The 23,957-nt window shown below is 37.8% G+C and overlaps 2 protein-coding genes across 7 annotated transcripts; both read left to right on the forward strand.

The window, feature by feature from the left end:
* Window positions 1–13,889, forward strand: LOC109045366 (leucine zipper putative tumor suppressor 3). Of its 5 annotated transcripts, none has more exons than XM_042751423.1 (6): window positions 1–165; window positions 4,408–5,025; window positions 6,036–6,617; window positions 8,282–8,602; window positions 9,615–9,845; window positions 12,555–13,889. In XM_042751423.1, the coding sequence occupies exons 2-6, from the start codon at window positions 4,492–4,494 to the stop codon at window positions 13,191–13,193; spliced, it is 2,307 nt and encodes a 768-aa protein (XP_042607357.1). In that variant the 5' UTR covers window positions 1–165; window positions 4,408–4,491; the 3' UTR covers window positions 13,194–13,889. The 5 variants fall into 5 exon arrangements, with proteins under 5 accessions (XP_042607357.1, XP_042607396.1, XP_042607385.1 ...); XM_042751462.1 differs by having other exon boundaries at window positions 2–165; window positions 6,036–6,608; window positions 12,555–13,888; XM_042751451.1 differs by having other exon boundaries at window positions 4–157.
* A 3,952-nt stretch (window positions 13,890–17,841) lies between these two features.
* LOC109045351 (FAST kinase domain-containing protein 5, mitochondrial) lies at window positions 17,842–21,695 on the forward strand. 2 transcript variants are annotated; one of them, XM_042751408.1, is made up of 2 exons: window positions 17,842–18,024; window positions 19,095–21,695. In XM_042751408.1, exon 2 carries the CDS (start codon window positions 19,174–19,176, stop codon window positions 21,541–21,543), a length of 2,370 nt encoding a protein of 789 aa, XP_042607342.1. In that variant the 5' UTR covers window positions 17,842–18,024; window positions 19,095–19,173; the 3' UTR covers window positions 21,544–21,695. The 2 variants fall into 2 exon arrangements, with proteins under 2 accessions (XP_042607342.1, XP_018918754.2); XM_019063209.2 differs by having other exon boundaries at window positions 17,843–18,023; window positions 19,162–21,693.
* Window positions 21,696–23,957: the final 2,262 nt, after the last annotated feature.

Below are 23,957 nucleotides of genomic sequence, written 5' to 3' on the forward strand. Positions count from 1 at the left end.
GATGCGCGCCGCTCGCGCTCTCTCCCTTTCCTCGCGCGCGCGCGCTCCATCTCCGTCGCGGGCGTCAGCGGCAGCGCATCGCGCGGCTTCACACGTTCGTTCACGCCGCAGCAGCAGAGCAGCGCAGCATCCGAACGCACAGACAGACGGACCCGCGGTGAGACAGTGAGTATGCGTGTGAGTGATGGAGACGCGGCGCGCTGGATGCTGCTGCTGCTGCTGTCATGGAGGGATGCGGATGCTGTGATGCATCATTTTGCATGAGCGGTAACACGCATTATGTAATGAGAGGCAAAGCGAGCGGATGCTTCGTCCTGTAGTCAGGTGAACGCTGGATCTCCATTGTGCTGCTGCTGTAGCGCCACTGCATCCTGCACTGTTGCCGTCTCTCTCTCTCTCTCTCTCTCTCTCTCTCTCTGTTAAATGGAGGCACAGCGTTTTATGTGATGATAAACGCAGCCTATTGAATGCATCCGAGCATCTGCTGGTTAGTAGCATCACTAGGCCCGCATTCACTGATTCACTGATCATGAGCTGCTTCAGCAGATGAAGATGCTTTTTTAGTGCATTTTGTGGGCTGTTTGTGTACAGGCCTCCATCTCACGCTCCACTGTCGGTTTTTTTTTTCAGTTGTGTGTGTTTTCTTTGAATTGCACTGCGGTGTGTGAGTGTGATGCATCAACACAGTGTGTCATTCTGCTGCACTGCATGTTTACATCCATGCATTTGCCTCGATTCGCAGATGTTTGTTATGCAGTGATGAGGTTAAGCCGTAAATCTGATCTTGCATTATTGATGGAGTGGCTGGGGCTGATGTAATTAGGATAGCAATCTTTAATGTGTGTTGGGATATATGAAGCATGTGAGCGATGATGTAATGCCTGTGAGTGACTGACTGTGCTGGAGTGGGTAGTAGAGGCACGTGCCAGTGCTGATCTGATCCAGAGCTCTGCTGGACCAGTGATGCTACTGCACACCATCAGCAGCTCTGCTCCAGCTGACGTCTCAGTGTGCTTGCATCGCTCTGGGAGAGAGTTTATGTAGAAACTGCGTGTTAATGTGCACGTTACAAAAACACAATAATGTTGGACATGCACAATGGTAGTATTGTGGTGTTCTTTAAAGTGCCTCGGAGGGCTGTGTAAATACCAAGATATTCAGATAGGTTAATCATTAAAATGCTGTGATATATATCCATGTGCATGAGACAAGAGAGCTGAGCAGTCATGTGTGTTTTTGTTTTTAATGTTGAATAATGCTACAGATTTATGGATACATTGTATCCTATTTTATCCTTTTTAAAGAAGTACCATGTTAAAATTATGGTATCAAAAGTCATCTTAATATGAAAGAAAAATGGCAAAAATGAAAATGTGTTGAAACTGTCCTCAGCCTCAGGTCATCCAAAATTAAGATGAGTTTGTTTCTTCATCAGGTTTGTAGAAATGTAGCATTGCATCAGTGTCTCAGCAATGGATGCTCTGCAGTGAATGGGTGCCGTCAGAATGAGAGTCCAATCAGCTGATAAAAACATCACAATAATCCACAAGTAATCCACAGCACTCCAGTCCATCAGTTAACATCTGGAGAAGACAAAAGATGAAACACATCCAGCATTAAGACGTTTTTAACACGTTTGGATTACTTGTGGATTATTGTGATGTTTTTTCAGCAGTAAGAGCAAATCAAGCATGCTATTATAGTGGATGTCCAGTTTGGTTGACATAAATATCACATACATTTCATTCATACTGGAAAAAAAAAGAGGTGTTTTTTTTATTTTTTTTTTTAAATGATGAAAGTGTAATATATGTGTATTGTTTTTTTTTCTTTTTTAAAAAGATATGTGTCTTTTGGATGTGTGTGAACGCTGGCTTTGTTTAGGCTTTACAGTCACGATCAGAGTCATGTCAGGTTTGCTCTGTGTTTGGTTAATATTTAACTCCAGTTATCATCATAATCAAGCTACAGTTTCGCTGAAACAGATCCGCGTTGATGTTTACACACCTCACACACACACATGCGCTTCATACGACTGAAGACCATCTCCTCACTGTCTTTTTCTTTCATCTGCTGGCATGAGAACTTGCAGTCAGGTTTTTGAGAGGTCTGATAAACGTTCAACATGAGGAGGAAGCAGTTCAGCTTTTATAATACTCGAGGGACGCACGTATGTTGTTATTTACAACTATTTCCTTTCTCTTGAGCTGTCAGTATAATATCCATTTATTCCACTTGGAATGTTTTTAACTATTTTTGAGACTATACATGTGGTACATGCACGTGCATTTTATTCTAGTAATGGTGTAAATATAATATTATAAAGCAGCTAGTTGTGTGGTGATTAACATTTCTGCATTCCGCTGCACTGCTTTTTTTAAAATTGTTTTTCTGTGTAAACATATCTTTTGCAACATCTTGTGGATGACAAGCTATTCTAAAAACGCAGTGCTCAAGCTAAAAAAGTTATAAACTCATTTTTTCATTACACTGCATTTTTAATAAAATGAAACATTCTGTGTGAATGGCCTCATAGAGAGCAACCTTTAACCTTAGTTTACAGCAGATTTTCCCAAACTGGTGTTCTTGAGTTGATGAAAAACTAATAGATTCTTAAAACTAAAGGTTCCTTATTGGCATCGATGGCTTTCAATTGCACAAAATATTCTTTATAATGGAAAAGGGTTCTTTAGCTTATTCAAATGTTGTTTACACTAAGAAAAAAAAGGTTATTTTAAGAACAGTGGAAATACTTTATTTTTTAGTGTAATAAAATAAATCATAGAAAGATCAAATTAAATTAAAGAATTTTAAAAGAAAAGCAATCAAAATAAAACACTAAAAAAGATTAAATATTGTTTTTTAAATAAATTAAAATGAAAATAATTTAAAACTAATATATTAAAAAAAGCAACATGCAATTGTGTTGATAAATTAGTAAAATATTTAAAATCTCTGGGGGATTTCAAGAACATATTTCAGCTCAAATGGATTCAGCTGACAAAAATGTCAATCTGATTTTATGAGATAACTATTATTAATTCATAGTTATGAAATAAAAAGTCAAAGTTATAACATTCTAAGTAATAGTTTATATTTTATATAATTTATATCCTATACATTTTATTTAATAATTTATATTCTAAGTCATAAAATTGTTATTATTATTATTATTTACCTGAATAACATGCAAAATAATATTTCAGCTCTAATTAGAAATTTTAACTTCAATAACATGTTTAAGGTCAAAATGGTTCGGCTGACAAAAAAAGGTTTGATTCACTAAACCGTGTGTTCAGCAACATTTGTACACTTAAAGGGATAGTTCACCCAAAAATACAAAATCTGTCATCATTTACTCATCCTGAGATTGTCTCAAGTCTGTATGAATTTCTAGTCCCCCTTGACTTCCATGGTATTCTTGCTCATACTGTGGAAGTCAATGACTACTAACAACTGTTTGGTTACCCATATTTTTCAAAATAATTTATTTTATGTTTAACAAAAGAAAGGTTTGAAGCAACTTGAGGATGAGTAAATCATGACAGAATTTTCAGTTTTGTGTGAACTATACCTTTAAGTGCATGATTAAGTAAATCAGATTGACTGGTTTCATCTTTACAGTGGTGAGAATTTTTTTTTCAGCCAAACCCCCTTTTGACCTCAAATATGTTCTTTAAGTTAATATTTCAATAATTTATCAATATTTTATAATATTTTTAAGTATCAGTATCATGGTTCTCTAATGTCAGTTAGTTTTCTATTTTGTAGAGGGGGTCAAAATGACAATTTTCACAGAGATTTGGAACCAAATTGCAGGGGGTAAATTCCAGTATCTGTGGAACTGAACCATACAGGGCCTTAAAAATGAAGATACTGAAAGAAGAGTTTGTTAAGGCCCAAAATCTTAAAGGACGTTAAGATAACTTTAATCATTTTTGTGATACAGGCATGCAAACTTTGGAGAAAAACTTGAAAAGTGTGTTTTTTCTTTTTTCTCCAATTTCTGAACTGTCACCACTGGCATATAATGCAACAAAGATTACTAAAGTTGACAGATTATTAATATACCTACTAACCTCTGTGTAAAAATAACATAATTATGCTGCTATTTTTCTTAAATAATTTTTACCTCCTATATTCTGGCTCTGAATCTAGGGTGAAAATTGTCATTTTGACCCCCCCTCTACAAAATAGCACATTATTGAGTAAATATATATCCATGACATTTAATATTTTGTCTTTCTTCTTCATTTATGTATTTCTTTCATAAGAACAAATATTAACAAAATCAAAAATCTAAGCTGGCGACCTTTGGTTGAGTTGGACGGAATGACCCAATTGAAAAAAGCAGTATAGTGCTATATTGTGTGAAAAAAGCCACTAATGCAGTCTGTTGTGTTGCAGTGTGTGTGACCCGGCTCACTTCCCCTTCATGCACATGTGTGCTGGCGCTGTGGGCGGTGGAGTGAAGCGCTCGAGGCTCCTGGCATGGGCAGCGTAGGGAGCGGGGCCTCCAGTCAGCGGCCCATCACAATGCGCAGCGTGGGCACCCGCACCACCCCCAACGGCCCGCTGGTGGCCGCACCGCCTCCCGCCTTGGCCCGCCGCCGCCTCGATGACCGCAGCTTCAGCGCCGAGCGCATCCCTGGCCCCAGCACCAAAACCAAGGGCGTCTCCGCCGACGAGCACAGCTACAACGCCGAGAGGGATTACCACGCTAACGCTCGTAACCACGCCGACACAGAGCGCGCCGCACCTCACAACGCCAACCGCCAGCAGACGCTCAACGGCGAGAGGCTGGTGTCCAACGTGGTGTTCGCCAACGGGGCGCGGAGGGAAGGACACAGGCGCGGAGAGAGTCTGGACCTGTGCGGGAACAACATCGTGCTGAACAACGACAAGAACGGCAGCCATCAAGCTCCACCGCAGCCGCCGCAGCACAAGGACAAGAGCAAAGCCAAACCCAATAATCACAACCCACCCAACATCCTGCCCATCTCGGGAAAACTCGAGCATGCACAGGTATGACAGAATTATGACATACCAAGTCCTAATTATGAGATAAAACATCATAATTATGTCATTAAAAGCTGAAATTATGAGATAGCTACTAAATCATAATTGTGAAGTAAAAGATCACAATGTGACATAAATTTGTAATTATGAGATAAAAATTGATAACTGTGTAATTAAATGTTGAAAATATCAGATATCTGTTAAATCATAATTGTGAGACAACAAACTTAAAATTGACATACTAAGTCAAAATTATGAGATAAAAATGAAAAATAGGACATACCAAGTCCTAATTATGAGATATAACATCATAATTATGTCATTAAAAGCTGAAATTATGAGATAGCTACTAAATCATAATTGTGAGATAAAATGTCAAAATGATAACATACTAAGTCAAATTTATGAGATAAAAAATTCTAAATTAGGACATACCAAGTCATAATTATGAGATAAAAGTCAAAATTATGACAAAAACAATGACTTAAAAGTCACATCTACGAGATAAAGAGTCATAATTATGACAGTTCTTGACTACTATAATTTTGACATGTCATAATTTCAACTCTTCATGTCATATTTATGAATTTTATCTCATAATTATGACTTAGCGTGTCATAATTTTGACATTTTGTGTCAAAATTATGAATTTTATCCCATGATTACAACTTATCTTATAATTTCAAATTTCAACTAAATGTTGCCTTGGCAACTAACTAAAATGAGTCGCAGTATTATATTATTATTTAATATTTCTGATATATTTTTAATTAAAGATTAAAATGATATGTATTTAAACTGAAATATATATATATGCATACTAAAAATGACAAAAGCACTTAAAAATCATTAAACAAAGTAAAATTTTAATGAAAATGGAAAATATAAAAATAATAAGGTAATTAAAAATATTAACACATAGTTATACTAAAATGTAGTTTATACAAAATAAACAAACAAAAAAAAAACAAATCTGTATTTGATGTCACCATTCAAATGAATTTCTGTCTCTGCAGACCAATGACTCTCTGGTGCGTCCATCAGCCTTCAAACCTGTGGTGCCCAAGAGCTTTCACTCCATGCAGAACCTGGTGTGTCCCCTGCAGTCCAGCTCCGGGACGGCCGGCGGTCCGGGCAGCAGCGGAAGCGGCGGCAGTGGAGGCGAGAAGGGGGGTCCGAACACATCCGGCCCACAGTGGGACCAGGACAGTCCCGGCAGCCGCGGGACACACGCCGGTGCAGGCCGGGCCGGACAGGGCAGTCTGTCGGACTCCGGGAGGAACTCTCTGACCAGTCTGCCCACGTACACGGGCTCCAGCTACGGCCCACCGCCCGCGCTCGGACCCCTCAGTGCCTCCACCAGCCACATCAACCGGCTCGGCACCGTCGCCCTGGACAAACTGGACAAACCGGGTTACCAGAACGGCCTCAGTGCCTCGGATAGTGGCCGCTCCTCTTCAGGCAAGAGCTCCTCCTCGTACCAGCGACTTAGTCACCTGAGCGACGCTCCCGCGCCCCTGAGGCCCTCTCCATCCTCCGACGACGTTATTCAGGACCTGGAGGACCGTCTGTGGGAGAGAGAGCAAGAAGTAAGTGAGGTGAAAGAACTTTGTACATTCATTAGCAATATAAATGTATTTGTTTTATAATGTGCCATCTGCAAAATGCTTTTGTCACCCTGTTTTGTACTTTTGTAAACTGTTTATAATTGTATACAAAACTCAAAATTTCAAAACTTGTCATCTTCATCTTTTTTTTTTTTTTGCATGCACCATTATATATATATTTATATATTTTATATATTTTTTAATTTCTTTAATTTTGCATACTTTTTGTAAAGTTTTTTATTTTATTTTATTTTTTTCATTTTGCATACACCATTGGATATTTTTTATTTTATTTTTATTCCTTTATTTTCAATTATTTAAATATAGCATTTTTTATTATTATTTTGCATACAATACTGGATATTTTAATTATTATTTATTTATTACATTTTACATACACCATTGAATTTTTATTATTATTATTATTATTATTATTATTATTATTTTATTTTTTAATTTTTTTTATTTATTTATTTTGCATACACCATTGGATACTTATTTATTTTAATTTATTTAATTTTGCACTCCAAAAGTGTGAAAGTAAGTCAGCGAGTTTCACTAATCGTGAATGGAACATTTTCACCTGGAAAGGTCCTTTGGTTAAGTGAAATATTGTATGAATATAAACTGACAAAAAATGAAAACAAAAGCATGCACGTCAACCTCAAATGAGTGTTTGACTAAAAAATAAGTAGAAAAAATTCAATACAAAGTTGGCAAAACCAAAGCTCCAAAAGTTTTTACAAATTTATTTAAAAAACTTTTGCATAGCGTGTGACGAGGCTCTTCATCTGACAAATTAAACACGACTAATGTGCCACCCTTTATACCTCCAGGTGATCCAAATGAACAAGACCTAGCACATAGGTCATGTGTTATATAAAACAAACAAAACATATGAAACTATGCAAAGTACAAAATACAAAAATACACTTCTCAGTATATCGTTCAACAAAATTAATTATTACCTGCATACGTACATATATTCAACTAATATCGCCAAAACCTTTATTACTTAATATACCAGAGAAAATAAAATAAATAAATACAATTTTTATTTAAAGAAATTGAAAAATGTGTAAGTCCTCATTTAATCTTTTGGGGGACAATATAAGGTGATATTAGTTGAATTTATTATGTATATATGCAGGTATTAATTAATTTTGTTGAACGATATATTAAGAATTGTATTTTTGTATTTTGTACTTTGCATAGTTTCATATGGTTAGTTTTATGTAACACATGATGCCCTATGTGCTAGGTCATGTGAATTTGGATCACCTGGAGGTATAAAGGATGACTATAAACAGAGCAACCATTTTTATTGTTAACAAGGTTGTAATCTGTTTTTATTGTTCCAGAAATTAGCATCGCCTGCCAATAAGGTCAGAAACATTCTCTATGCAAGTACTGTATGGAAATGCAGACGTGAAAGCAATAACACGATTCTGTTGTACATACATGCTTTCTACATGCATTAGATTATTATTATTAGATTTTTCTTGGGACGTGCTGTAATTCATGTAGCTAGATATAGAAGAAGTTTATGCAAAGTTGCATTAAGTATTGCAATCAGACAGGTGACGTGAGCATGCAACAATGCATGAAATCAAGCTTGTGTTTCGTGTGTTTCGGCCGCCCTGCCCTCCTCGCAGGTGATTCACATGCGGCGAAACCTGGACCAGAGCGAGGCGGCCATCGTGCAGGTGTTCGAGGAGAAGCAGCGTGTGTGGGAGCGTGAGATGGAGGAGCTGAGGCAGAATTATGCCGGGCGTCTGCAGCAGGTGACCCGACGGGCCCAGCGCACCCAGCAGGCCCTGCAGGCGCAGATCGCCCGTCTGCAGCAGGACAAGCGGCGACTGCAGGATGAGATGACCCTGCTGCTCGCTCAGAGAGAGGAGCTGGAGAAGAAGTGCTTGGACTTCAGGAAGGAGCAGGCCGATATCCTGCCCAGACTGGAGGAGACCAAGTGGGAGGTGAGAGAGACTCGTCTGACATCAAATCACAGTTGGACTTTTAGTTAGTTTTGAGACTGACAGCTGTAGCCTAGTGCAGTGAATGCACATCCACTGCTGAAAGTGATGTTCTTTCTCAATACTTTTGCCTTGTTTTCCAGTGAAAACATCTAAACATCCTTGAATCAAGATACATTTAGTTGAGAAGCACAATGACGTGTTTTTTGAGAAATTCATCAAAATGAAGTTATTTTATGCTTAAGACAAGAACAAATATCAAATATATATATGAGAGGGTTAAAAATATATGCATTTTTAACACACACATACAATTTCACTGTTACTTCAGATGTTTCACTAGTTATTTTATGATGTACAATATAAAGGCAATTAATACTTTTAATCCTTAAGGACACATTAAATTGAACCCAATTAACCTATAAATTTATATTGTTACAAATATTTCAAATCAATGCTGTTCTTTGAAAAACTTTCTATACATCTGTGAATCCTGAAAAAAATTCATTATGGTTTCCACAAAAATATTTCCAACATGAATAGAACCATTATTAATAATTGAGTACCAATAATAACTAAGCAGCAAATCAGCATATTAATATGATTTCTGAAGATCATGTGACACTGAAGACTGGAGTAATGATGCTGAAAATACAGCTGCACATCACAGAAATGTTAAATTTTATTTATTATTTTATTTATAAAATTATTTTAAATTGCAATATTTTTTCACAATTTTTACAGTATTTTTGATCAAATAAATGCAGCCTTAGTGAGCAGAAAAATCGCAAAAACAGTACAAGTCTTAATTATTCCAAACTTATTAACGGTTTTCTATAGCAGCAAATATTTCACTATATTATAGTAGCTGTTTAACCAGCATATGCTGTAATAATAGTGACATATTTGTTGCTTTTGCATGCAAAAAACATTCTTTTGAGTCATTCCGTATAGGCTAAATATCCAGATAGCTAAGACTGCACAGAAATATATAGTTGTATATGCATGTGTGCAGGTGTGTCAGAAGGTGGGTGAGATCTCTCTGCTGAAGCAGCAGCTGCGGGAGAGTCAGGGCGAGGTGACGCAGCGGGCCGGAGAGATGGTGGCGCTACGAGGAAACCTGAAAGACCTCAACGCCCAGCTGAGAGAGAGAGAGGAGGCTGAGATCAGCCTCAAAGAGTCTTTTTGCACCAAAACCCTGGAGCTGGAGCGCTGCGAGGCCGAGCTACAGACCATGCTGGCCGAGGTACAGATGCCACACATCTGTGTCTGCCTGTCAGACAATGATAACAGAGAAATAGATCACATTTTTATTCATACATTGTACTCTCATGTTTCCTGTACCAACACTGAATCTAAAAGCATCACAGCAACTCAAAAATGATGTTTGATGTGAGTTGTGTGTTTGCAGTGGGAATTAAAAGTGATAATAGAGACATCATAAAATATAGTAAAGACAATAAACAGACAAACATCCTTACATTGTGTTGTTCTAACTGCAACAAACAAACAAATGGTGTTAGCAGTTCAGTCTGATTCAGTACTCAATGTCTTACAGTATATGATATCAGTCCTTCAAGGTATCTTGGAGGGGTGAGGTGTCCACGTCGCACCATCTAGCTTCTGGGGTGCCTCAGAGCTCAGTTCTTGGATCACTTCTCTTCTCTGTCTGCAGTTCAACAGTTCAGTCTGAATCAGTACTCAATGTCTTATATGATATCAGTCCTTCAAGGTATCTTGGAGGGGTGAGGTGTCCAAGTCTCACCATCTAGCTATTGGGGTGCCTCAGGGCTCAGTTCTTGGACCACTTCTCTTTTCTGTCTGCAGTTCAACAGTTCAGTCTGAATCAGTACTCAATGTCTTATATGATATAGGTCCTTCAAGGTATCTTGGAGGGGTGAGGTGTCCAAGTCTCACCATCTAGCTATTGGGGTGCCTCAGGGCTCAGTTCTTGGACCACTTCTTTTCTCTGTCTACATAGCATCACTAGGTTCTGTCATTCAGAAACATGAATTTTCATATCACTGCTATGCTGGTGACACTCAGCTCTACCTCTCATTCCATCCTGATGATCTGACAATAGCTGCTCGCATCTCAGCTTGTCTAACAGACATTTCTTCCTGGATGAAAGACCATCATCTCAACCTAGCCAAGACAGAACTGCTTGTGGTTTCAGCAAACCCATCACTTCAGCAAAATTTCACCATCCAGGTAGGCTCATCAAGTGACGTGAAAAAAGTGACATGACATACAGCCAAGTATGGTGACCCATACTCAGAATTCGTGCTCTGCATTTAACTCATGCAAAGTGCACACACACAGCAGTGAACACACACACCGTGAACACACATCCGGAGCAGTGGGTATCATTTATGCTGCGGCGCCCAGGGAGCAGTTTGGGGTTCGGTGCCTTGCTCAAGGACACCTCAGTCGTGGTATTACTGGCCCGAGACTCAAACCCACAACCTTAGGGTTAGGAGTCAAACTCTCAGCCATAACTCCTTCAAAAACAGCCAGAATCCTTTGAGTTGTGATAGATAATCAGCTGAATTTCTCAGACCACATTGCTAAAACTGTCCGGTCATGCAGATTTGCTTTATACAAGATCAGGCCCTTTCTTTTGGAACATGCTTCACAATTCCTTGTTCAAGCTCTTGTCTAATCCATACTGGACTTTTGCAATGCTCTCTTAGCAGGTCTTCCAGCCAATTCTATCAAACCTCTACAACTAGTATTTAACGAAAAGAATGCACATCACACCTCTGTTCATCAATTTGCACTGGCTACCAATAGCTGCTCGCATAAAATTCAAGGCATTGATGTTTACCTACAAAACCACCACTGGCTCTGCACCCCTTTACCTAAATTCATTACTTTAGACTTTTGAGCCCTCTAGAAGCTTGTGTTCTGCAAGTGAACATTGCTTTATTATGCCATCCCAAAGAAGCACAAAATCACTTTCGCTGACTTTTTCATCTTCAGTCCCTAGCCATCTTCAAGAAACGGCTAAAAACACATCTCTTCCATCTTCACTTGACCCTCTAACACTTGCACTCTCTATTCTATTTCTGTTCTTACTACTTGTTTTCTTTTCTTTTTCTTTTTTTAAAAAGAGAGAGCCACTGACACAAGCATTGATGAAAATGAAAATTATTACTGACCTATATCAGTGATTAAGTATATTTTGCTGTATGAATATCTGAATATGCAGTACACCAAAATAAAGATCAAACCCTCTACTTTAAAACAAAAAGATCTGTTTTATTCTACCTTAAAGCATTATTTTTTATCAACACTTGAATATAGGTAGGTTTCATAAAAAAATATAATTTTGAGCAAAAAGGTGAGAAAATCAAATTTTTATCAAAAACTACATCTTGATAATATTCTGTACGATTATCAAATCCAGTAAATCGCTTCCATCAACACCTCCAAAGCTTGCACAGACATATACCACTCCCTGGATCATCATTTCACTCCATAACATTATGCAGTTTTCATATATATGCTGTCTATTGCTGATGATTGCATTATTTATCATACGCATCTGTTTATATAAGAGATCGCTAGTTTCTCCGTCCTGTTCACGTGTGTTTATGTCCGGGAGGTTTTGTACTCGTTCAGAAGTAGTGTAATAGCGCCCCCGAGTGTATAACAGTGAAAACACGAAAAGCCGTAAAAACTCGTTATTATGTCAGAGGGAGGGTTATTATTTATTATTATTACTTTTTGTAATAATAATAATAATGATAAATCATCATGTATTGTTTTATAGTCATATTGATATACATAAACTATTATTATTTTTCTTAAAAACGTTTTTATTTTACAGTGAAATTTACATTGACAGATTTTTATTTTATTTAACAGTGAAATATTATTATTTTTTTAGATTTTTGCCCTAAATCATGCAGTCCTATCTGATGTGTCTATATGTCCCTCTCTGTGTCTGCAGGTCACAGTGCTGCGGGACAAGCTGAGTGCGTTTGAGACGGAGGTCACGCGGCTGAAAAAGGCCCTCAGTGAACTCAGCAGCAGCTCCAGTCGCTCCAGTGAGCCCAGCCTGACCAATATGGGTCAGCTGGTGGCGTCCCGCAGCCGAGAGCATCTTTTGTCTCCTCCGGAGACGCCCCTGTCCCTCCCGGCACTCCCGGCGCCCGACACGCTGCTCACGCTGCAGAGCGACGACTCCAAGGTCCAGTGGCAGGAGTCGGGCGACCTGCGGCAGCAGCTGGAGCAACTGCAGGGTGAGCTGCGTCTGGAGCGGCAGCAGCGAGAGCGGCAGGCGGTTACCTTCGCTCAGGAGCGCCAGACCTGGCATGACGAGAAAGAGCGCGTGCTGAAGTACCAGGCGCAGCTGCAGCTCAGCTACGTGGAGATGCTGCAGAAGAACCAGGCGCTGGAGGAGCGCGTGGACAAGCTGGGAGCCCAGATCGCAACGCCGTCGCTGCCGGAAGCCCCCGTGTCCGTCTCCATATCACTCACCTCTCCCACCCCGCCGGTGGAGGAGAAGAAGCTGCCGGAGATGCACCAGCTGGCTCCGCTGTGGCCCGTGCCGACCCGACTGGAGAGGATCGAGTCGACAGAGATCTAATGCATCCCTGATTACAACTGCATTCAGTACAATCCAAAAACTAAACCGCTTCCGAGGACTGTCCAAGGATGCCCTGCTTGTCTGGGGCAGGTGTGTGGGTTGAGGGCAGGTTCGTTGGGTAGTTATGAGTTGCGTGTGTGGCCTTATCAGCTGGTTTAGTGCAGAGGAGCTGGCCCCAGGTCAGTAGCCAAGCGGAAAACACTCAGGGGTTTATGGGGAACCGGCATTAACAGACTGTTTCAGCTTTGTGTTTTTACAGGCGCGAGGGTTTAGGCTATTAATAAGTCACCATCTTTTCTGAAAAATATCCTTATGATGACAGCATCTTCTGTACTCTGCAGCCTTCAAACAATCAAAACTAGACTAAAACTGCAGGGAGTTCCTCTTAAAGTGAAGATCTTGCATGGTGCTTAGATGCAACGCGCCATCACGTTTAAGGACCAAATCTTAGTGCCAGTCTCGAATGTTTATGTTGATGTTTGTCGGGCCGCAGAAACATACTCTACACAAGTACACAGAAGTGCAGGACGAAATTAAGCAGATTATGCAAGCGTTGAGATTTGATGATTTCGAAGAAGTCTCTTCTGCTCAGCAAGGCTTTATTTATTTGATTAAAAATGCAGTAAAAATTGTGAAATATTATTACAATTTAAAATAGCTGTTTGCTGTGTAAATATCTGTTAAAATGTTATTTATTTCTGTGATCAAAGCTGAATTTTCAGCACCATTACTCCAGTCTTCAGCGTCACATGATCCTTCAGAAATCATTCTACACTCAAAATACAAAAATGTTTTGGCTAAAAAAAACAATAATAATAATAATTTATTGCAACAGTTTGCATCAGTCTTTTTGAGTTATGACATAACTCTATTTCTATATGAAATAGAAGTCTTTTGTCACATTATAAATGTCTTTACTGTCACTTTTCATCAGTTTAATGCGTCCTTGATGAATGTAAAAGTATTAAATATTAAAAGTATTAAATCTTACTGACCCCAAAGTTTTGAACGGCAGTGTAGCAGACTCAGAATGCATTGTTGCGACGCGTAATGAATTGGGTTTCTCCGAATGCAGTGAAATAGAGCTTGTGCATGCGTTCATGTGCTTGAATAGAGTATGTTTGGAGGCCGAGGCCTGGTGTGGGACAGAGGAGCGCTCAACCCTCCTGCTCTATTGCCCAAAGCAGTGGCGGAGGACGTGTATTCATTTCAACTCAGAACGTACTGTATATCACCTGAATGTTGTTTTTGCCCTTTTCTATGTTTTGAGCTACGTAGTGTAAACTAGAACGAGAGATTGAGTCAATATGTTAGTGCACCTGTCGCTTCGGTCTCAGACCATCCTGCTTTAAACTGAGGACTCGGTTGTTGTGAACAACAGCAACTGAATGAGGTTTGGTTGATGAAGCTGCTTGACTGATGGACGGCGGCTGAGCCAAAACTGTGCAGAGGGCGACGGGTCGATCTCGAATTAGTCAACGGATTATATTTGAATATGACTTTGCATTCTTCCAAAAAGAGCTTATAATATGTGTCAGTGTATACTTACTGAAAGTATCATTTAGAATATTTGACTTTTAAAATGTCATATGCAGTAGATTGAAGTGATAATTTAAATGTTTTGGAGTAAGTGCACAGATATCCTGAGGAATATTTGAAAGGGTTGTGAAGACTGAAATGTGGGTTGTGTGGTAGATGAAGATTGAAATTGGCATGCGACGCGTACTGTTTCTGTAGTGTGTCTACAACAAAGCACACTGTGCACGGTACTGTTTCCCACAATGCAAAGTGCTTGACTTGACTTTGCATTAACAGTGTGATGATTTAAGAGGGAATAGTAGAAAAATTCTGTCAAGAATGCAAAATAACTATTTAATTTCCCAGATGCAAGCTTGCTGAATACTATGGAAAGTCATTTCCACCATGGAATAAAAAATTAAAAAGGTAATTGCGACTTTTTATTTCTCAGTTCTGACCTTTTATTCTTGCAATTCTAAGAAAATTAAGAAGTGCAAGATATAAAGTTATTATTGTGAGATATAAGCTCAAAACTGTGAGATATAAACTCACAAATCAGAGAAAACAAGTCAGAATTGAGATATAAACAAAACATAAAAAAATAGACAAGCTTGACTATTTAAAAAAAAAAAAAAAAAGATAATTGCGACATTATTTTGGCGATTGCAAGTTTATATCTTGCAAATCTGACCTTTGTTCTTGCAGCTCTGAAAAAAAATTAAGAATTTCATGATATAAAGTCAGAATTGTGAGATATAAACTTGCAATTTGTGAGTAAATAAAAAAATTAAAAAAGGTAATGGTTGCTTTTTATCTCGCAATTCGGACCTTTTTTCTCACGATTCTTAATTTTCTCAGACTGTGATATATGAAGTCAGAATTGCAAGAGATAAAAATTCAGAATTGTGGGATATAAACTTACAATTTGTGAGAATTGTGAAATATAAAGTCATTACTGTGAGATAATAATTCAGATTTGTGAGAATTGTGAAATATAAAGTCATTACTGTGAGATAATAATTCAGAATTGTGAGATATTGTCATTATTGTGAGATATTAATTCAGAATTGTGAGATATAAACTCGCTTCCATACAATACCATGTGCACTGTGTACTGCTTACTATATTTTTTAAAAGTGTGCAATTCAGCATCTAATGAATAATACTGTTATGTTGCATTTTTAATACAGTTTTGTGTACAAATGGCATCTAATCAAATCAAGAAAGATTGATTGATGATGGTTCTGTCATCACACTGGAAGTTAGAAGGACAAGGGTGTAGTGTGCAGTATGTAGTGTGCAGTGTGCTCTCTTGTACAGAAACAGCACGAGTCGTATGCTTGTATGCTTTTCCAAACATGGCCAGATAACAAATGCACTACAGGCTCTGACGAGGGACAAAAGCGGTTTGCTATTGTAGTGGTAGCATTTCACAGAACACCTTTTGTCACAAAGTCTTTAATCGTTGCTTAGAAGCTACAGAAATTATTCCATTGAACCAAATCGATGATTCCTTTAACACAGCCGCCCTTTTTGATCCAGTCATACAGTATATCACAAGCCAGATTCGCTGTGTTTTGCATGCGAAATGCATCTGGTGCTGGATGAAGAAACAAGCACAAACAAGTGATTTATTTATTTCCCACAAGGTACCACTATAGAAATGCAATAGAAAGATTGACTTGAAAAAAAAAAAAAAACCGAGTCTGGAGCGTCTCTCCCAGCGCTCGTGCCTCTTCTTTCCCATCATGCCATATCTGAGATAATCATCGCAGCTTTATGACACTAGGTGTTAGGAGAGAAAGCTTTAGAAGGATGCCACACCTCTGCTGTCTTTGGCCACATTTGCTGCTATGTGCTTCTGTTGTGTTCTTGGTAGAGACTAAGGCATGTAAATATCACTGTTCCTTATGTGTACAGAACTATTCTATCCAAATATACCGAGCTAATGCGTGTGAATACTTTTGTGAAGTAATGAGACTGACATGTCAGCTTTTATTTTTCAAAACTATTAATATAGGAATATAATATACATATATGAATCTTAAATCCTTCGATCGGCTGCATCACGGTGAAGTCATACATTCGAGAGTCCGATGTCTTTGCTCTTTCTCGATCAGTTCTTGAGATGTATGGGTGCGCGACGCCACCGAGGTTTTTGTAAAAAATTTCGTTTTTTCCTTTCGTTCTTTTTTCAGAAATTGCTTGGAAAAAGCATATCTTAGCAAATATTAATTTAAATAATAAAGATGTGGATAAGAAAACATAGCTGCATCTCTTCATGGTTTTCTTTTTAAATAAACCTCAGCAGGTTTGGTGTACATTTGTGGATTACTTTAATTACAAACGATCAAAACCTACAAGTTTCAATGAGACTGCACACATCCTTTATGAAATATTAGGTAAAAATAAAAACCTGCACACACACACACACACGTTTAAAATAGTTTTGATCAATTACTGTTAGTACTGTAAAATCATAAATAATATATATAATAAATTAAAATTACAAAATCATTAAATGAATTTAATATTATAGATAAATGTCATATTAAATAGAAATATATAAAAATATATATAATAATAAAATGTTAATAGTTCCCAATATTGTCCTAAAATAATCATAAAATGTATATATATATATATATATATATATAATATATATATATATATATATATATAGTATATATATATATAATTCGTGATTTTGTAATGTGCAATACAATTATGTATGTATATATAATTCTAAAATATATAAATTTTATATATATATATATATATATATATATATATATATATATATATAAATCACAAAATTACTATATATATATATAATTCACATTAATCATCATAAATTAATGTATATTAATGTTAATAAAATATATAAATAAATATATAATTAATTACATTACATTAATTTTAGTGTTTTTTTTAATTCATATAAACTTTCAGATCTTTATTTATTTATTTGTACTGTAGAAACGTCCGTTTTCATTGTAAATATCATTGTAAAAAATAAAACACACAATCTACAATCCCATCAAGAACGTGACAAAAATGTAAGCAGATAATAATAATAATTGTTTGTTTGTTTCTATGTATGATTGCTGCAGTAGCTGGACTGACTGTGCGCGTGTCCGCTGTTTGGGGTTTGTCTCCTGCGAGCCTCCGTAGCGCGCATGACATCCGCACTCACTACACACATGGCTGTTGGTGTGGATTCGGCACATTAAATGAGTGTTTTTGCATTGTGTCTTAGTAAAATACATACTTGACTTGACTCGAAGAGCTTGGTGAATACACGCGCTGAAGGTACGTCCATCATTCTACACTCATGCGCGCTCAGTTTGTTGTTTTCAGTGCGTTAAGAACGTGTGCTGTCAAGGACGAGCGGTAATTTCTGTTTGATTAAAGACGTTTCGCCACGTGGAAATAACGCTTTGTTTAACTCACTTTTAAGTTAGTTGTTTTTTAAACGCACGTCATAAAACCAACCTTGTATTTTCACGAAAATCAATGTGAAATTGCCAGTTGCTACAACTGGATTAAATTCTTGTTTGACGAAGCGAAGTAGTGAATCTGTTACAATTTTTAAAAAAATACACTCTATGAGAATATGAGAATATGAGAATCTGTCATAGACACAGAAAACACGAGAATCTCTTCATATATATTTAATATTTAGGTTTAGAGGGTCTTTTAGGGTGTGTTTATGGTCTCTTCTGTGTCAGTCAGATTACAGTACAGAATTGCTAATATAATAGGAATTGTTTGTGCCAAAATTAACATAATGTATTATTATTTCATGGACTATATGATAGGATATATGGACTACATTTTTCTTAAATTTTAAGTCTTGTAAAATCATGCACAGACCCAAATGTAAAGTCACCATGAAATAAAAATCTTATTTTTTTTTATATGATAGGATTTTTGGACTACTTTTTTTAGTGATTTTTTTTTTTTTTAAAGACTTATCTGTGCACATTATTATTATTATTATTATTATTATTATTATTATTATTTTTAGGCACCCTTTTAATCTTTAATTAAAAACATTATGTATTCATCACTCATCACATAGGGAAGAAATTGGAACTATTGCGTTTTTTTTTCATGCCGATTTTAATTTGAGGGTATCTTTAGATGTTGTCACATCAGGTTTAACGTAAGTGATGTTTTGAATCGTGATAGACAATATTTCGTAAGTGATGTTTTGAATCTTGATAGATGATTTTTGATTTATGTTTTAATAATAATAAAAAATAGAAGAATAAATCAGTAAAAAATATATATTTTTGACAGAATTTTTTTCCTGTAATGGTCAGTTAAAAGTGAGAAAAATGAGTGTTAATGATTTAACACCAAATAACTTTGGTTTGAATTACAAAATTCAGACACTGTTGGTCTTTAAAATAAAAACAAAAATCTCTTTTATGATCCTTTCCAGTGCCTGCTATTGATGTCTGCGACAGTGCTGTTTCATCATGTGGCAAAGCACCGTCTTTATGCCCACATACAGCGCGTTTTCATCTTTAGATCCCAGCGTTTGTCATCAAACGTGGAAAATGGAGAGCAAAAGAGAGAAGAAGAAGCTGAAAGCACACTGGTATACAAACCCTCGGCTTACTACCAGAGACCATCGACACGTTCTTCTACTGTGGGCCGCTCAGAAGCCGAAGAAGAATTGTCCATTAATCTCCCCTTAAACTCTGCTTTCCGTCAACAGTGTAGCCCGTGCAGTATTAGCACCTCACGACGGCTCTCCAGCACCAAGAATACGCTGTTAAACACGGCTTCAGACCGAGTAGCCGTTCCGACCCCAAATGGCACCAAAGAGCCAAGTGCCAACAGTGCCCCTCGAGCCTTTCAGAGATGTCGGCCTGAATACCGCAACATGACCCATGATGTCTCCCAATGCTCGTCTACTGTAGACCTCAACGAGGCCTTCTTAGTTCTTCACCAAGTCATGGTACAAAAAAGCAACATGGAACCTTCAGAAATAATTAATTTCTTGTCCAAACTTGGTCAGATTCCCCAAGAACAGATCGTGGTCGTAAGGGGCGACAAGCGATTCAATATGCTCCTGCGGTACAGCGTGGAGATCCTGCCAAACTTCACAACGCCGCAGTTATTGGATGCCCTCATGGCTTTCGTGAACTTAAGCTTGCCTCATTCCCATAGCATTCTGGGATTGTACGAAACCGAGTTCTGTCAACGAGCCTGCGAGATGGACCTTCATGAGTTGCTGCTTGTCGCAGACTTGTGGCGATGCCTCGGTCGAGCTGTTCCTAAATACCTTGAGAGGCTCTTCGACAACGTGAGCCGAAACTTCAACCAGATGGGTGTTCCAGAGTTGGTTCAACTCTTTTACATAATCGGAGAAGGCAGGAGATGTCCGGATACCCTTGTTCAACCCGTCGAGTCGTTGCTCATGCGTCATTTGAACCAGTTGAAGCCTGAAGAACTGGGCGCCGTTTGCCTAGGCCTCTTCAAATCACAACGCTCCCTGTCTGAGAGAGCGACGCGCCGGCTTGTGGACAGGGCGCTTGCTGTAGTTGAGGATATGAGTGACTTCGGGATCGTTAATGTAATGAAGCTTATGCGATTTAGCTATCTAGACCATCTCCCGTGGTTGGAGGCCATGGGATCGGAGGTTCCTCGACGTGCCCCGAAGATGGAGGTACAAGGTCTCATGCACGTCATCTTGGCCTTCTCTGCTCTGCACTACCGAGATGATCGCGTTCTCTTTGCTGTGGCTGAACGATTAACCAACGTGGTCAGTCGGTGCCGGAGTAAAGATGCTGCAAAGATGCTGTGGGCCTTTGGGACTTTAGGAGTCCTTCCCAACCAATGTCCCAACCTTTATCCATGTCTCACTGCGATCTTACGAGAACGCCAAGCTGAGTTTCAGCGATATCCCGAACATCTGTTGACTGCTCTGCTTGGACTTGCTTTTGCCGGTCTGTTCCCTGAAGACCTGCTCAGTCTGGCTTTATCCACAGAGTTCGTCAACAGGGCTAGTAATTCCCAGGAGCTTGAGTTGAGGAAAGACTTGTTCACCTTAGACGGAACTGTAGGCTTGGAGTTACCCGAGTCGACGATCCCAAGACTTAGTCTTGCAATTCGGGAAGAAGTGACCAAACAGCTGTGGGATTTCGCTCAATCGGATATCTGCCAGAAGCCCGAGGTGCTCGAGGCTGAAGATGTGTTGCGGAAACTTCTGGGTGGAGAGATGTTTGTGCGCAAACACATGATACTTCCACATTTGCGTTCGATTGACTTGGAAGTGCACTTAGACCAAAATGACCAACCTATTCCTGTATCCTCCGGACCTGGGCAACAAAATCTCGCCTCTCAAAACTTGGATGCAAGGCTCTCTGGAGTTACCATAACTGATGACCTACTAGCTCAACTAACTAATACACGAAAGACTCCAGTGCAGCAGTCTAACAAGTTCCTCCAAAAGCCAGAGGTTCACACAGTTGAACCGGTCAGAGAGAGAGAAAGTATTTTCAATGTGGGTATTGATTTGACAGACGATCTTCTGATGGCATTGACCAAATCCCGAAAGCGGTCGCCTCGTCTTAGCGATTCTAAACCGTCTATTCAGAGACTTGCTGTTCAAGTGACACATAGGAATCACTATTGCTACAGGACTGAGCAGTTGCTTGGATTACATGCACTCAAAAGGAGACAATTAGCGCTGGCTGGATACAGAGTCGTAGAGTTGCCCCATTGGGAATGGTTTCCCTTGCTGCGACGCTCGTATGCCGAGAAACTCGCCTATCTGCACTGCAAGATATTCAGCTGTTCTGACTCCAAAAAATAGACTGATTGAATTCTCTACATATACAAACTACCAGGTTACTAAATATACTAAACCACAGCACTGATGTTTTTTGTTGCTGTTTTGATTAAATGATTATGTGATTGTATTGTTGCACATTTGTATGTCAATGAATTAAAAATTGTGGTATTGTGTGTTTATTTGTTATTTATATTGTTTGTTTTCTTTATTCTTTGATTTTTCATTTTTAAAGATGATTAGGTCAACCCTCTTGTTTAAACTGACCCACATTGGTTGTTTCCATGCAAGTTGCCAAAAAAATCGACATTAAATTAGAAAAAAATCAAAAGATTCAAGGAAACACTTTATTGTAGCCTGTCAGAGATTAAAATATTAAATATGTGAGAAATATAATAATTACCATTTGTTTTTATTGTTATTTCTGTTGTGTTAGGGCTCAATTTGAACAACATGTTTGTTCAATTTTTTTTTTTTTTTTTTTTTTTTGGTCATGACTGCTTGTAGTGACTTTGCATACTGCAAAATACTGTCACTGTTTTTTTTTCTACTTAGTGTAAGTATTTATTCGTTTTTTTGTTGTTGTTTTTTTTTTTTTTCTGGTTCTCAAACCTAAACCCACTTATTTTCAATGCTACAAGAATCTAGTATTTTAGATAAAAAAACAACAACTAATAACTGAAATCACCTTTGACAGATTTTTTGATTGTGAATTTTCCTTGGATGAATCAGAAGGCAAGTCTCAATTTCAAGTAAACTTTGACTCTTAAATTTCATAAGTTTGCATGCATTTCATATTTTAGCGTTTGAGAAGCTACAATAATGTTTTTCAATTTTTTACCTGACTGTTTAATGTTTTTAGAAATGCTGGTTTTTGGCAAATTTCATGGAAGCCATTAGGGTTCAGTTCAACCCCAACACAGGAGATTTAACAACATTTGTACAGCCTTTCCAAAACATATCTTGTCTATATGGCAAAACTTTGCATGCACATTCATGACCCTTAATGAGAAATATTCACAAAAATTAGTTTAACCAGTATTTCGATCAGTTTGCAAAATCGATTGTGGGTCAAATTGACCCAACACAACCGGAGGGTTAATGGAATGACTGTATTTCATGGTCTCCAGGCTGAATTGCTTTTTAAAAAAATGGTTAGTAGCCTACATAATAAACATTAGAAAAAGTCTTGAACAAGTTCATGAAGTGACATTTGCTGAAAGATCTAGTCCCTGCAGGCCCGGACTGGGACACAACTTCAGGCCGGGAAATCACACACTCATCCAGGCCATCTTATACACCAGGGGTCTCCAAACTCAGTCCTGGAGGACCAGTGTCCTGTAGAGTTTAGCTCCAACTTGGCTCAACACACCTGCCTGGAAATTACAAGTATGTGTAGTAAGATCTTGATTAGTTGATTAGGTTATTTTTCTTGTAGCCTACCTGTCACTTCTTTACCAGCGGGTCTTCTGTTATGAACAGAACTGCACCTTGTGGCAAAACAGCCACCTCATAGTAATTTGTTTGCACACAAGCTAAGTTTTAGCTAAATTCAAAATATAAGATTAGGACAGTCTGTTACTGTTGTTATTTATCTTCAAATCACTTTAATACCCAAGATTAACAAACATGTATTTCATATAAATATTTTGCAATACATTTTCTAAAGTGTCAAAGTCAAAATTTGTACAATATGTTTATATAAAAAAATAATACTGAACACTTTATTGCATTATTATGATCATATCTTTGTGTTGTCTGCTCTAGCTCCCTGCTTTTGAATAATTTATGAAAAGTAGGCCTGAACCTGAGTTACCACCTTCTGAGTTTTTACTGAATCTGACAAAATGGACACTAACAATATATTTGTCTTTCAAGATTTTTTTTTTTAAAAGGGAAGGTTATGGGGGCATGTTATAGCCCTTCTTATGCTGGTTTATTTTTAGGTAAATGAATTTTTTTTTTTTTTTTTTTTTTTTTTTACATCAATATATAGAAAGCCCACTGACAGAAGTGCAGTCCTCCAGTTTTCACCCTCCTAAATTAATAATATACCTTTTGGGCAATTTCAAAGATTGTGATAAAGAACAAGATTTTGAGTATAAAGCTAAGGCTCTAAAAAACAGTTTTAAAATAGAGGGTATAAGTTTGAAATTATTCGAAAAGCTAAGATACGTGCAAAAAATATGACAAGGGACAATATTTTACAAAGAAAAATAAGAAAATTCTTAGAAAGTTTGTTTTGTAACAAAATATAGTACAATATTTTACAAAGAAAAATAAGAAAATTCTTAGAAGGTTTGTTTTGTAACAAAATATAGTATAAATAATTGGGGTATTTTACAAAGTGATGACTTGAGAAACACATTTCCAGATCCTTATATGTTTATTTTTAGATGAATTGCGATTTTATAACTACCCCTGAAAGTTCTTGGTTA

This window comes from Cyprinus carpio, chromosome A5 (genome assembly GCF_018340385.1).
Source record: "Cyprinus carpio isolate SPL01 chromosome A5, ASM1834038v1, whole genome shotgun sequence".
Taxonomy (NCBI): domain Eukaryota; kingdom Metazoa; phylum Chordata; class Actinopteri; order Cypriniformes; family Cyprinidae; genus Cyprinus; species Cyprinus carpio.

Excerpts from the sequence above, each read along its gene's own strand:
- LOC109045366 (XM_042751423.1), top strand. The coding sequence starts at position 4,492 with ATGGGCAGCGTAGGGAGCGGGGCCTCCAGTCAGCGGCCCATCACAATG. Across the intron at positions 6,618-8,281 it reads GAGAGCAAGAAGTAAGTGAG|GTGATTCACATGCGGCGAAA; the intron begins GTGAAAGAACTT and ends CCCTCCTCGCAG. Across the intron at positions 8,603-9,614 it reads TGGAGGAGACCAAGTGGGAG|GTGTGTCAGAAGGTGGGTGA; the intron begins GTGAGAGAGACT and ends GCATGTGTGCAG.
- LOC109045351 (XM_042751408.1), top strand. The coding sequence starts at position 19,174 with ATGTCTGCGACAGTGCTGTTTCATCATGTGGCAAAGCACCGTCTTTAT.